The sequence below is a fragment of the Sphaeramia orbicularis genome, chromosome 18 (assembly GCF_902148855.1).
Source record: "Sphaeramia orbicularis chromosome 18, fSphaOr1.1, whole genome shotgun sequence".
In the NCBI taxonomy this organism is placed as follows: domain Eukaryota; kingdom Metazoa; phylum Chordata; class Actinopteri; order Kurtiformes; family Apogonidae; genus Sphaeramia; species Sphaeramia orbicularis.
The window spans coordinates 47,265,576-47,281,393 of record NC_043974.1 but is presented as its reverse complement, the minus strand read 5'-3'; the positions used below and the strand labels follow the sequence as shown (position 1 = coordinate 47,281,393).

The 15,818-nt window shown below is 42.4% G+C and overlaps 1 protein-coding gene across 1 annotated transcript in view; it reads left to right on the top strand.

Annotated features, from left to right (window-relative positions):
- The first annotated feature begins 3,727 nt into the window (after positions 1–3,727).
- Positions 3,728–15,818, top strand: part of LOC115438377 (coagulation factor X-like) — a 34,422-nt gene continuing 22,331 nt past the window's right edge. Inside the window, 2 exon segments of the mRNA XM_030161952.1 lie at positions 3,728–3,871; positions 6,043–6,423. Of these exon segments, the coding sequence (XP_030017812.1) occupies positions 3,790–3,871; positions 6,043–6,423 (463 nt within the window). The 5' untranslated portion in view covers positions 3,728–3,789.

Here is a 15,818-nt window from a genome sequence, read left to right as displayed (position 1 = left end):
GGAGGCAGCTTACAAAAGAAAAAAGGACAAATACACCGAGCTGGCAGCTGAGTGTCGAGAAGCAGGATGGTCAACTGTCATCCACCCGGTGGAGGGTGGATGGAGAGGTTTCATCTGAACATCGATCCAGCTGCTTCTGAGGAACATGGGAGTGACAGGGCCCAAAATAAGGAGGGCCTCCAAAGACCTGGAAGAGGAGGCAGAAAGAGTGAGTTTTTGACTGGCTGAGAAGAGAAGATGGGGCGTGGAGAAAACGAGAGTCCAAGGGGGAGCTGCAGGGGGCGGTAGGGAGACGTCCCAACCGTTGGCTCCACCACCGTGAGATGTTCCAGGATTAATGGAGCGAAACATCAATGAAGGGTGGCTCACAGCTGATGACCCTGCAGGTACCCCCCAGGCACTGTGGGAGGTGCACCAGGTGGAAACACCCTGCAGGTAACCCTTACCTGTGCTTATACCTATGGTATTTTTTGCACTAAAACAAAGAAAAAAAATTAAGTTGTTAATTCTAGACTTTTTTTTTTTGCTTAATTCAAGATTTTTTTACTTAATTGAAGATTTTTATTTTTTTTTGCTTAATTCAAGATTTTTTCCTTAATTCAAGCTAATTTTTTTTTTGCTTAATTCAATTCAAGAGTGTGGAATTTTTACACTTGGTAAAAACATCCCAGGGGCCGAACTGGAGCCTTTGGTGGGACGCATTTGGCCCCCGGGCCGCATGTTTGACACCTCTGGTCTAAAATAAAGAACAATATTGAATCCAAAATGGGGCAGAGCTGTTGTTGGTTGATTGTATTTTCAGGTTCTTAAAGCAGTGGGAGCTATCGTTTACAGACACCCAAAGACAAAGAAAAGAGAAGCAGATGGATCCACAAATCCAGGAAACCAAACCTAGATCTGTGGATCCTGTTTGGGGTCAGCTAACATTCACTGATGCTGTATTTTTGGGTCCAATCAGACCTGAAATGACCTATTGTTTTGGCTAACGGTCCTTCTCAGTGCAGCTCTTGGTTTCATGATCAGATCTTTCCTGGTTTTTGTCTCATTTTGTGATTGTGAACCTTGTGCTCCTACATGATTAGTAAACTAACTGAAACTGAGGACAACCTAGTTTTACAAATACGGAGGAACTGGAGAATAAAGCTACGACGGAGTATTAGGACCACAGAAGAAAAGAAAAACACTGGTCACTACCAGAAGAAAGTCAGAAAATATGGAGATAAAACCTGGAATTTTATGAGAATAAAGTCGAATACAAAAAGAATCACAATGTTATGAGAATAAAGTCGTAGTTGTAAAAAAACTCATAATTTAACAAAAATGTCATTGGTTTATGAGATTAAAGTTGTCATATTCTGACAATAAATCCATAATATTATCAGAATAATGTGTTCATTTAAACCAGGTGGTGTAAATCTGCTAATTTCCCAGAATGCAGTGGTGCCCTGCTGGTCCACAGCAGTAGTATCTGTGTTGGATAAAGGACTGGATCTGAACTAGACTCAGTAAATCTGCTCAGTCCCAGTAGATCATGCATATATTCACTGGGGTCAGTCCACGGTCTACTGGAAATGACCTTTGGATCAGCTGGTTCTGGGCCCTAGTTTTAGACCCTTTGGATCAGCTGGTTCTGGGCCCTAGTTTTAGACCCTTTGGATCAGCTGGTTCTGGGCCCTAGTTTTAGACCCTTTGGATCAGCTGGTTCTGGACCCTAGTTTTGAACCCTTTGGATCAGCTGGTTCTGGGCCCTAGTTTTAGACCCTTTGGATCAGCTGGTTCTGGGCCCTAGTTTTGAACCCTTTGGATCAGCTGGTTCTGGTCCTAGTTTTGGACCCTTTGGATCAGCTGGTTCTGGACCCTAGTTTTGAACCCTTTGGATCAGCTGGTTCTGGGCCCTAGTTTTAGACCCTTTGGATCAGCTGGTTCTGGACCCTAGTTTTAGACCCTTTGGATCAGCTGGTTCTGGACCCTAGTTTTAGACCCTTTGGATCAGCTGGTTCTGGGCCCTAGTTTTAGACCCTTTGGATCAGCTGGTTCTGGGCCCTAGTTTTGGAGCCTTTGGATCAGCTGGTTCTGGGTCCTAGTTTTGGAGCCTTTGGATCAGCTGGTTCTGGGCCCTAGTTTTGGAGCCTTTGGATCAGCTGGTTCTGGGCCCTAGTTTAGGACCCTTTGGATCAGCTGGTTCTGGGCCCTAGTTTTAGACCCTTTGGATCAGCTGGTTCTGGGCCCTAGTTTTGGACCCTTTGGATCAGCTGGTTCTGGACCCTAGTTTTGGAGCCTTTGGATCAGCTGGTTCTGGGCCCTAGTTTTGGACCCTGGTTGTCAGTCCTGATGAAAAAAAAAAAAAAAACGTAAAAAAAAAAAACAAAAAACGGTATTATTCCAGCAGCTGGGGCACCAAAAACATACTGTAAAAAAACAGAAAATAACCATCTCATAAAAATACGGTAGTTTTCCATAATTCAAATATAGTTTTTTGCCCTAACTTTATATGAGATTTTGCATATTTTTTTGACTTTTTAATGTTTAATACAGAATATTTACATGTATTAAAACAATCCAATTCCCTATAAATATATATATAAATAATTTTCAGTCAGACTCAGTTGTCCAATCCACTGATAAAAACTGTATTTGGACAGTTTATCAGTGCTTATACATGTTATGCATTCACAAAATTACATTTATTCAACAGTTTTGTTGTGAAACCTCCTGTAATTACACAAGATATTTGTCAATGAACAAACAAGTCTGGTTCAACTGACAGAACTAATACTTCTGTTACCATTAACTGTCAGTAATTTTATCTGGTTTTATTATTTTTTTTACAGTATTAAACTTTAAATTGACAGTTTAATTTCGTAAATAGGAGAGAAATATTTGTGAAATTATGTTACATTTGTAAATGTATTTAACTGTATTTTTTTTGTAACTGAAAATACGGGAAAAATCTGTCAAATAAACAATGAAAATTCTGTTAAATCACAGATTTTTTTTTTTTTTTTTTTTTTTTACAGTGTGTATATTAGTTTCAGGTCCAAATAGCGCTGATCCCCTCCCCCCTGGATCAGGTCTGGATCCTCCATGTGTGTCCACATGTCAGTGTTCATGGACCACTTGTTCTTTGGTAGCTCGTACAGATCCATGTCCAGTCCAACTGTCCTTCATTTCATTTCAGATTTCCCATGGTCCTTTGCTCTGGCTGTGTTTACTGCTATACTCCGTCATGTTGAGCAGGTTGGTTTAAGACACTCAGTCTGACTGAGAGGGGCGTGGCCTGGGGGGGGGGGTATGTGCATACCCTCTATAAAATCTGAATCACTGTATAGTTTAATAAAAACCAACCAGAGGCACAGGATTGGACCCAGATTTAATGTTGGAGGGAATTAGCAGAAAATAGTCACTTTCTGATAAAGGGTTAAAAACTGGGTGTAGAAAGTTTGGTTTTATTATCATGAGTTGAACTCAAAAAGAGAAGAATGTTCATATTTTAGGGACGTCTGAAGAAAAAAAAGTGTTGGAATGTTTAAGATCTACAAAACTAAAGAACAGAAGTAAAAGTAGGTTTCTTTATTTGGATTTCTTGGACTTATTTCAGAGGTGACAGACCTGTACATACTCCTGAACAGACAGTGGGGCTGTTGCACCCAACAAACCACCAGCCCACAGAGGAAGAAGAAGAAGAAGAAGAAGAAGAAGAAGAAGAAGAAGAAGAAGAAGAAGAAGAAAGCGGAAGCTAACACGATCCAGTAACACGGTGGAGTTAATCTGCGTAAAGACTCAGCTGTGATGGACCAACCCAGAAAGACGATCCTGTTGGTTCTGTTGGTTCTGTTGGCGTTGGTGTTGGAGGTCCAGGTCGACTGTACAGGTGAACAATGACTCATACAGTCTGTTTAACTGCTGTATTACATCACAGTTGTTAGGGAATGAGTGGGCAACTACGAACCATGAGGGTCCATGAACGCCACGATACTGGTGCTTGAGGCCCAGACTTGTCCAACCCTGTCTTAGATTGTGGTTTTCACAGCTGTTGAATATCAGCTTGTCCATGCGTTACCTGTAGACACACATCGGTTCAGAAACTTCGGTTAAGGGTTCGCCTTAGGGTTAGCATTAGCATTAGCATTAGCATTAAAAGTGGGTCTGAGATGTTTTTCTGGAGCATTTGTTGTTATATTCCTTAAAATCCCCTTCAAACCCTGATTACAACTACTTAATTAAATGCTCTGATACAAAAATTTCAAAAATCCGTCACCTGTGGAACAGGCAGGACTGAAAAAACACCATCCAATCATTCTGAGCGCCCACTGGAAATGATTGAACGGTGATATGTCTGTCAAACTCAACTGACATTGGCCCCTCCCCCCTCTGCACATTCCCAGAGGAAGTGCTGGTACAGGAAGTGAAGCCAGAACCTGGTTCTATTAGTTCTATTAGTTCTATTTGTTCTGTTAGTTCTGTTAGTTCTGTTAGTTCTGTTAGGATGGACAGTTCACCAGTAAACTATTCAGTCACAAACATAAACCAGTAGGAACTGGAACCTGAGTCCCACAGGTCTGAACTGGGACTGTTCTGGAAAGGGGGGGGGGGGTTAGAGGAGACTGAAGGAGGGATGACTGGATACACCAGCCAGAGCCTCAGCCCCTGTAGGAGATGGAGCTGTGGCCAGACCTGGTCCGGACCGCATACGGAGTGGAGCCTGACCCGGGTCCAGAGCCCCAGCTGGTGAACTGTTGCTGTTCAGCGCTGGTGAACCCTCCAGAACAAGCACCCCATGTGCCACTACTCTGGGGGCGTGGCTTCAGAGGGACGTCTGAAGAAAGGGGGTTGGACTGTTGAACTGAGTGTTTTCCAAATGGAGCTGCTGGAACTGTTTTTCTCAGACCTCAGACCCTCCTTAAAGGTTCGGGCTATGCTTAGGGTTGGGGCTCAGGCTCCATTAGACTTTATTTGCAGTGTGCTGTGAACTTGGGCCCACCCTTTCCACCTGTGAAGGAGGTGTGGTATTGGATGGTACTGGGGGGTCTGACAGAGCCGTTTAGCTCCACCAGCTGGACCCAGACTCTTCACCCAAAGGGCCAGAGAGAGAGAGAGAGAGAGAGAGAGAGGGAGAGAGAGAGAGAGAGAGAGAGAGAGGAGAGAGGAGAGAGAGAGAGAGAGAGAGAGAGAGAGAGAGAGAGAGAGAGAGAGGAGAGAGAGAGAGAGAGAGAGAGAGGAAGAGGCCTGGAGGCTGCTCCTGGTCCTGTGTCTCCACCTAGAGGACAAACGAGGACATTAAGGTAGAACCAGCCTGAGCTGACTAAAGGTGGACCTGACTAAAGGTGGACCTGACTAAAGGTGGACCTGACTAAAGGAGGACCTGACTAAAGGAGGACCTGACTAAAGGTGGACCTGAGTAAAGGTGAACCTGACTAAAGGTGGACCTGACTAAAGGTGGACCTGACTAAAGGTGGACCTGACTAAAGGAGGACCTTACTAAAGGAGGACCTGACTAAAGGAGGACCTGACTAAAGGTGAACCTGACTAAAGGTGGACCTGACTAAAGGAGGACCTGACTAAAGGTGGACCTGACTAAAGGAGGACCTGACTAAAGGTGGACCTGACTAAAGGAGGACCTGAGTAAAGGTGAACCTGACTAAAGGAGGACCTGAGTAAAGGTGGACCTGACTAAAGGTGGACCAGACTAAAGGTGAACCTGACTAAAGGAGGACCAGACTAAAGCTCTGGGTCTGTGGTCATTCCAGTAGTTTCTCCTTCATGTTGAACAGACTGAAGTGTCTTAGTCCAGTTTGGATCTGGACTAAACACCGTTTGTGTGGATCATATTCCACTCACAGATGGGCTCTTCACACCTTTGTCACCTTCTGTAAACCCAGGCTTTACTCCAAACCTGGAACACCTCCTCTAACCCAGTGGAACTGCAACTGTTTACTCACTCAGACAGCAGAGGGACAGTGGCCACTTCTCCCACAATGCACCAGTACCTCTGACCTCTGACCTGTGGAGTTGACCTCTGACCTCTGTGTTTTCCTCCCTCAGGTAATAGAACCATCTCAGCTCATGTTGGAGATAATGTCACACTGCCATGTGAGGCTACAGGTGGTGTGGACTTTGAAGCTGATATTGTAGAGTGGAACAGAACAGACCTGGATCCACATCAGTGTGTCCTCTTCTACAGAGAGGGTAGACCTTATGCAGATGACCAGCACCCATCCTATAAAGACCGTGTGAATCTGGTCCAGAGTCAGCTGATGGGTGGAGACCTGTCAGTGGTTCTGAAGAACGTGACGACAAACGACTCTGGAACGTTTGAGTGTCGACTGATCCAGAAGTCGATGTATGTGAAACGAAGAAAGAGATCCAGGTCCAGGTCTAACCCTAAACCCATCAGCACCATCGTCCTGAAGGTCTCAGATCCAGGTGAGTTCAGTGTTTCCTCTGAGTCTGATCAAACATCAGCTGATACTGTGACCTCTGACCTCTGATCAAACACCTGGATGTTCTGCAGGTTCCACTGGAAACACGAAGCAGACAGAAGACGATGAGAAAGGAGACAAAGGAGGACATGAGGACAGACAAAGACTTGGACTGATAGTTGGATCTGTTGTTGTTGTTGTTGTTGCTGTTGTTCTTCTCTCTGTGGGTCTGTGGGTCTTTTGTTGTCCATAGAAGTAAAACTCAGAAAATCCTCCTGAAATCGAACTCATGATGGTGGACTCAGGTCAGACCATGTGAGTCCAGACCAGTGGTCCACATCTGTCCTCCTGTTTCCTGTCAGCTGATCCCAGTCACCTGACCGACTGTACTCAGGTTCTGATGGGTCAGGTTCTGATGGACCCAGTTCTGATGGGTCAGGTTCATGGACTCTGGGGGGTCTCACCTCAGTTCCCCTCTGTGGAGGTGCCACCTTATCGTGGTGGTGGTGGTGGGGGGTCTGTGAGCTCAGAGGGTTCTGGGAGCTGACAGCCCCTCCTCATGTGGACTCCAGTATTAGACTGTAACAGCCTTTCTAATCCACAGCTGATCTGATCAACCATCCAACCAAACTGGACCCAGGTTCAGATCAGTGGTTTACTGCAGTTTAGGGCCGGTCCCACTGGAAACTGTGTTGCATTACTGTTACTTATTTTTTGCACCCCCCCCCTCCTTTCTCAAAAACCTCTTCAGAATCCCAGGGTGTCCTATTTCAAATAATGTAAATGTAATGTTTTTATACCTGCTCCTTTTACACATGTGTAAATAAATCGATACATGATATGGTCCATGGTGTCCTTCAGGTGTTCCTCGCTGACACAGTGTGTGATTCAGCGCCCTCAGGTGGAGATGTCATATGTAATACTTGGTGCAGCCTCTGAGAGGCGCTGTTACACACTGCAGACCCAGAAGCAAAATTCTTCTGGTCCAGTTCTGGCCCACACTCCCCATGTTCATGTGGTCCACTTGTGGCCTGGAATGACGCCGTTTACATGGTGTGAGTCCGGCAGCCAGAGGTGAGCCAAACCCGGGCCAGAACGGAGCCAGATGTCAGCCAAAAATCAACCAGATCCAACTGATGTGGCCCTAATCTGACCCACAACTCATGTTTCCTGGCCTGTTTGTCCCACTGTGAGCCAAAGCCTCTGAATGCCAGCTGCTACATATGAGCCCCACCCAGACCACAGCCACAGCAGACCACCGACTGCAGAGGAGGTCCTGGACAAAGGGTCAGCACAGTCAGGTCAAATCCTAAGCACCAGATTTAACCCGTTCATCCATGAATTATGAAAACATTAATTAAGACTTTCTTCTTTAGTCCTCTTTACGCCTTTAAAAAAACAATGAGATCATTATTATTATTATTATTATTATTATTATTATTTTTATTTTATTTTTTTTTTAATGAAGTTATTTTTCATGGAGGTGCAAAAATGTGCGTTGAATTTTTCACGTATAGAAACATGTATTTACTAATATACTGTGTGAAAACCATAAAATAAAAACATTTAATGCTGCTAATGTGATGTTTTCTCACATTTTAACATACACTACAAATAAGAAGTTATGGATATTTTAAATTTTGGGGCTATTTTTTTCAGTTGGGATTTTTGCACAACGCTTTTTACTTTTTTTTGTGTGTGAATTGAAAGTAATTTTTTAAATGACCAGACATAGTTTTATTTACAAATGGCAAAAATGACCAAAAAAAAGAAATATCCTTAACTTTTTGTTTGTAGTGTACTCTAGTACTAGTCATTACTCACTTCATGGAGATAATATGCCAAAAAAAAAAAAAAAAAATTGTTAATTACAGTCTAATAACAATAACAAGGAACTGATTTCCACTGGAACATGTTAGATCAGGTTTATCCAGAACAGCAAAGTTACAATAATGTTTTCAGTGACAGTGTATTATTATGGGATGGTGCAGTAGTGTCCACTGTGTCGGCTGATCTGGAACTAAAACAACAAACTCATGAATATACAAGAGAACAGCTGGAGAAGAACTGACCACTGGAGTGACCACTGGAGTGACCACTGGAGTGACCACTGTGCATGGAAGGGTTAATACTTGTTGACAAAATGAGTGAAGCAGTCATCAGAAACCGCAGCTGTTACTACGGCTGAAGTTTAGTTCATGTACTTGGTAAGATTTAGATGAAGTACGGCAAGTTTATTAGTGTCGCACATTTCAGCAACAAGGCAGTTCAAGGAGTATTCACACAGGACATGAAATATGATGACAGGGAAAAAGAAACACATTTAAAACATTAGAAAAGTAACATGTGAAAGGGAATTAAAAACAGCAAAGAAGAAAAAACCCAAACATATAAAAACACACACAGAGTAAAGAGTCACAGCGCAGAGTTTAGAAGGAGAAGGAAACAGTTAAAGAGTAAAAAAGCCTTTGAGTCAGGTGGGTCTGGGACCAGAACCAGAACCAGAACCCAGTGAACAGGTGGGTCTGGGACCAGAACCAGAACCCAGTGAACAGGTGAGTCTGGAACCTGGACTGAACAGAACTCAGACTCTCGGATCTCAGACCTGATATTTTCTGGTAGTTTGTTCCAGATCTACGGAGCATAGAAACTGAACGCTGATTCTCCAGGTTTAGTTCTGACTTTGGGAACACAGAGCAGACCTGCACCAGATGACCTGAGTGGTCTGGATGGTTCATACTGGACTAGAAGGTCTCTGATGGATTTTGGGCCTAAACCATTCAGTGTTTTATATGAAGCAAGAGAATTTGAAAGTCTGTTCTGTGAGAGACAGGGACCAGTGTAGACCTGAGAACTGGACTGATGTGGTCCAGTGTAGAGACCTGAGAACTGGACTGATGTGGTCCAGTGTAGACCTGAGAACTGGACTGATGTGGTCCAGTGTAGACCTGAGAACTGGACTGATGTGGTCCAGTGTAGAGACCTGAGAAATGGCAGTTAAACGCAGTTAAACGCAGTTAAAACAGTTTAAACGCAGTTAAAACAGTTGAAACAGTTAAACGCTGTTAAAACAGTTAAAACAGTTAAACGCAGTTAAAACAGTTAAAACAGTTAAACGCAGTTAAAACAGTTTAAACGCAGTTAAAACAGTTAAAACAGTTAAACGCTGTTAAAACAGTTAAAACAGTTAAACGCAGTTAAAACAGTTTAAACGCAGTTAAAACAGTTAAAACAGTTAAACGCAGTTAAAACAGTTAAAACAGTTAAACGCAGTTAAAACAGTTTAAACGCAGTTAAAACAGTTAAAACAGTTAAACGCTGTTAAAACAGTTAAAACAGTTAAACGCAGTTAAAACAGTTTAAACGCAGTTAAAACAGTTAAACGCTGTTAAAACAGTTAAAACAGTTAAACGCAGTTAAAACAGTTAAAACAGTTAAACGCAGTTAAAACAGTTAAACGCAGTTAAAACAGTTAAACGCAGTTAAACGCAGTTAAAACAGTTAAACACAGTTAAATGCAGTTAAAACCGTTAAACGCAGTTAAAACAGTTAAACGCAGTTAAAACAGTTAAAACAGTTAAATGCAGTTACAACCGTTAAACGCAGTTAAAACAGTTAAACGCAGTTAAACGCAGTTAAAACAGTTAAAACAGTTAAAACAGTTAAACACAGTTAAATGCAGTTAAAACAGTTAAAAGCAGTTAAAACAGTTAAAACAGTTAAACGCAGTTAAAACAGTTAAAACAGTTAAACGCAGTTAAAACAGTTAAAACAGTTAAATGCAGTTACAACCGTTAAACGCAGTTAAAACAGTTAAACGCAGTTAAACGCAGTTAAAACAGTTAAAACAGTTAAACACAGTTAAATGCAGTTAAAACAGTTAAAAGCAGTTAAAACAGTTAAAACAGTTAAACGCAGTTAAAACAGTTAAAACAGTTAAACGCAGTTAAAACAGTTACACTTCTGTGGTCATAAGCCTATGAAATGGGGAAAAAACAAACACATTTCTCAGAATATTGTTTTAATGATATAAATACAATTTCAACATTTTAGATAAAAATTAAACCTATGTACGTATGAGCCGTTCCAGTGACACAGATGTCCAACACATGGTCCGTGGGCCAAAACCAGGCCACCAAAGGGTCCAGTCGAACCTATGGGATGAATGTGTGAAATGCGAAAATGACACTGAAGACATGAACAATCAGGGGCGTTAAAATCCTTTTAGTTCAGGTTCCACATACAGACCAGTAAAATACTATGACTATTAAAAATGTTTACATTTACAAACTGTCCTTTCATACAAAATGTGAATAATCTGAAACATGACCATTAAGAGTTGTACAATTGGAACACAATTCTGCCGGATGCATGTGTTGTGTATTTTCCTTTGCTCTTATTTTTCTTATGAAACTTCAGGTTGTTTGTGTCAGTCACATTTTTCAGAAAACTTTGCAGATGTAAACACTTTCAGAATATAATTGAACTTTTTTCCCCAAATATGAAAAACCTGAAATGTCTACAGAACACGAAGTGCAGTTTGAACATTCTGCCTGTTACTAAATGTTTTTGTGCCTTTGAGCATCTGATCTGTAACAGAAATGATCATTTGAGGCACGTTGTTGAAATGCTCTTATTTCTGTTTTTCATGAATGTAAATATTTTAATTTCATGTCATTTTTTGCACTAAGAGAAAGAAACATTTGGAGCTGTAATATTTTACAGGCTGTTATGTTATTGTGTTACAGGTCCAGCCCACTTCAGATCTAAAACCAGTTTGACCTCAGATCTACACACTTATAGTAAAGGAGGACAGACAACAGAACAGATCATATTAAGGGAACATATCAACAGCATAATGTTCCATTAAGATATGTCCTTTCATAAAGAACAAGCAGAACAAATAACTACTGAGCTGAGCCGCTGGTTCTGATGACTGAGCTGAAAGTAAGTGTTGAAAAAATGTGAAGGCAGGAATGGTAGACATGAAAAAGCTTGAAAATGTTTGAAATGTAGCCTGTGTTCATTTGAGCGGGCAGAGTTAGAATACTTACCTGAACACCGCTGAATATTTACTGAAGTATGAAAGTGGGGACAATTAATTTGAACACTGTTAGAAAATGCAATCACCCCAATAATTAACTACATTAGCAATAATTAACAAGTGGTGCCAGGCACAACAAACCCCACCCCTCGCACACAGGGCCGTTTCAAGATATCTGGGGGCCCTAGGCAAGAAAGTAAAGTGAGGCCCCTAATACGTGGAGATGTGGTGGTCGAATCACCGAAGAAGAAAACTAAAACCCAGATGTGATTTCCTGTTTTCTGGTGCATTTACTGAGTCATGAATTACTCTGTATTACACACACAGAGTATCCACTGGAGTGTAGTACAGGACACAGTGTCTTCAGTTCGGCCTTGTTGATGGGAATGACACAAACTGTCACTGACAGAAATGTAAGAAAAGCACCTCATGGAGAGACGGACAGAACACCAGCAGAACCTGCTAGCTAACTGAAAGTGTGCACTGAACCTGATGGACTCTGTGTCCAAACTGGATGTTCTTCAGAGGAGCAGAGGGTTCAGTCTGGGTTCCAGTTGTGTGGGTGACGGCAGCAGGGGCGGACCACCGTCCAGAGGAAGTCCAAACACTTCAGTAGGCGGAGCTTTGGCTTTTCAGGACTACAGACTGTTAATGCTGTCGTACTTCGGTCCTCCACATCAGAATTATTTAGCTCAGAAGAAGTTTTGGAACGCTGTCCAACAGTAGAAAAGGCCGATGCAGAAGTTGTGTTTGTTTTGTCCTTAAACTCTTCAACAGAACACAGTTGTGTTGTGTGTATGTGATCAGGTCTGGAACTGACCCCCCCCCCCCCATGCTAACATCTGTCTGTGTGTTTGGTCACTGATGGGAGGGCTTTTGTTCACACACTTTCAAACAGATCCCACAGTTGTGGCCTATTTGGACAAAACAGTGCTTTACTTCATACTTACTGCTGTGTCGTTGGGGTTTGTCTTCTTCTTCTTCTTCTTCTTCTTCTTTCCTTTTTTGTCTTTTTTCAAACCCTGCAGGGCAGGAGCTTCATCATTGCTGTTCTTCTTAAATGCTCACACCGCTGTGCTCAGTGTGGACAGACTGTTCCACTGGTGGGGGGTGTGATGGGGGGTGTGCGAGGGCGGGGGTCACTTCTACATGACCCTTATAGCCTTTGTCATTGCATAGGGGGAGTCCCTCTAGTCTGGGGGGCCCAGTCTCAAACCAGTACAGGAGAGGGTTAGCGCTGCCTCACTGTGGTGTTTGTTTACAGTGGATGGGTTTTGATCAGTTGTACAGATAAATGACCATGCGGCCATCGGGGGCCTCCTCAGCGAGGGGGCCCTAGGCAGCTGCCTACCTTGCCTATGTCATCCCAGCAGCTCTGCTCACACATATTTCACCCAAAATAAGTAAATGGGAAGATTTGAAAAAAATCATTTTAAAAAAATTAAACGATCTACTGTACTTTTCTCAAAATATAATGACATCTATTCTGCGTCACTGGCAATCTATAAACCCAATTTAGCATGAATTCAAACAATAGTTTTGTGGCTAAAGTGTTAAACAAATAAACTGAAGCGAAAACAACACCCCTTAGACCGTCCTTTCAGAGGTGTGGGGTAAAAAGTCCTTTCACTGTCACAGTCCTCTCTCCAGTCTTCTTTTGTGTCCACCGTCCTGATCACCAGCCAGCTGAAGCCATCATTTCACATGTTTCTGTTTCTTAGTTGGTGGCATTTGAAGTGAATTTGTTTCTCCTGACAGTGTCTGAAAAGAACATATTGATGAAGATTGTCAGTCATCCAAACACCTGAACCCAGATACGTCTGAGCCACTGTTCATCTGAAGAGAAACAGTTCACTTTCATACACAGGAAAACAAATGACGAGTTCAACAAATGTATGAAGATAATGAAAGAACAGAAAATGTACTTTCAGAAATGACTGCATTCTTTAAAAGATCAAATAAAATATGGAAGCTAGTTTTACCTCGACACATGTAACTACATACCATTAATGACTGAAAGTGTTCCCTCTCATGGTGACGTGGAGGGCTGTCCGTCAGGCAGGGGGGTGGGACCTTCGGAACAGCAGGCAGCTTTTTTTTTTTACAGGAATTTCATTGTCACTGTCACTGAACGTCAAGAAGCATTTTTGTCTCATCCATGCAAATGTGTGAGAGTGAAATGAGAAATAAATTAGTTTAAATTATTGATTCGTCCCTGAAGGTTTTTGCCGGTTTCCCATTGGGTATCCGGTGCAGGACTCTGGTGTTTTCCCTACTTTTTAAAATTTGTTTCTGTAAATCAGTCACTTTATACACGCCATAGTGTGGATTTTGAATAAGGCCCTTTGTTTTCCAAAGCTTTTAAAGATTCCACCCCTGACGTTAGTGTGCACCTTACCTCACCTCTACCATTCAGTAAACATCTGAACCAAATTACCCATGTTTCCTCCTCAGATGGTGAAGCCATGACCCGCCCTCCTCTGCCTCTGATTGGCCAGTACTTGGTCCCTTCACTGATTACATTGGTTAACTTTAGGCATGACGACTGATGAGCCAATCAGAGGCAGAGTAGGGCGGGTCATGCCCAGGAAAATATTGCTAACTAGCTCTGTCCACCTCTGGAACCTGATTGGACAGCTCCTCAGGTGCCAGTGCCGCCCCAGTTGATTGACAGGTCACTGCACATAACATTGAAAGATGCGCGATTATTGGAAATGTGAATGAGAAAGGCAGAATAAACGTCTTTGAAATGAGTGACACTTACAGAGAGAACCTACTGTGATGGAATCCATAATTCTGAGGTCAGTTTAAGGTGGTTTCAGAATGAGTCACTGTTTGAAACTAGGGGTCACATGACCGTACATTTAGAGAAGAAGAGATGGAGTCAGCAATAGTTCAACTGTGTGAGTAGGATAACGTTATGAAAGGCTAGCGTGATGAAAGGCTAACATTCTGAAAGGCTAATGTTATGAAAGGCTAACGTTATGAAAGGCTAGTGTGATGAAAGGCTAACATTCTGAAAGGCTAACGCTATGAAAGGCTAATGTTATGAAAGGCTAGCGTGATGAAAGGCTAACATTCTGAAAGGCTAATGTTATGAAAGGCTAGCGTGATGAAAGGCTAACATTCTGAAAGGCTAATGTTATGGAAGTGTAAATATGAGCTGATTGACAGGATCCTGTTCCTCACTGTTCCTCACATTCATCCTCCATCACAGTTTGGATTTGAACAGTGGAGGACATGTTGTGAGCAGATCAAAGTGTGTCCAGTTTGTAAAGCAGGTGTTTGACAGGTGACCACACAGTCTGATCCAGAATCCTGACCAAAGCTGACAGGAATGTGGATGTGACAGGAGCAGGTTCACATCTGATCCAGGACTCCAGTCTGTGGAGGGTTCGCTGGACTTCCAATGCTCGGAATTGTGGATTCTTTGCTTCTGCTGCGGGTTTGAACCCTTCAGTCCTGTTTCCATCAGATGGAGTCACAGATCTTCTCTGGTACCGACAGATGAATCCACCAAGGAGGAGGAGGAGGAGGTCAGGGTTCATGGAGATGAGGGGAACCACAACCAGAACCACAACCAGAACCAGAAGGGACCACCTTCAGTGATCAGAGTCAATGATTCACTCAGTTCATTCTCTGACTAAAAATTATTAATTAATGACAGATTGAAGCAATTATTTACTATGAATTTGTTTATTAGATTTGATGAATTTTACATCACCAATCAGAGCTTCAGATAAGAGGAGGAGGAGGAGGAGTCACCCCCCAGTGGCCAATCACAGTTGACCTGTGCTGGGATCGTCTGTTCTGGGTGGTTGTTTTCTTTATTTTTTCTGTTTGTCGGTGGTTGTTTCCAGTAAACTCGACCGTTGGACTGAGAGCAGACGGTGTTTGTTTGATAACTCTTCAGCTCAAATGGAATGGGTTTGTTTTTTTCTTCTCTGTGGACTGGTTCTTCTGGTGCTTCCTCCAGTTTCCTCCTCTCCAGGTAAAGTCTGTTCTTCACAGCAGAAATGGTTCATTTTTACATACGCTTCATTTTACGATTAATGATTAATGATTAATTTAAGGTTAATCATTGAATTTCAATCGGTGAACTGATTTGTCTGGTATTTTTTTCTTCTTTAATCTAAAACTGAAATATATTAGAAAATTTAAATGAAAGTTTTAAAGTGAAAAAAGGTCAAAGTTTTATCGTCAAATACCGACAGAAGACCACTGCAGCGAGGCCAGTGATAGGCATGGGCGGGGCTTAGCGACCCAAATGTCTGTCTTGCCACCCAATCAAAAGTTAGGATGGATGGATGGATGGATGGATGGATGGATGGATGGATGGCCAGTGTACTGGATAA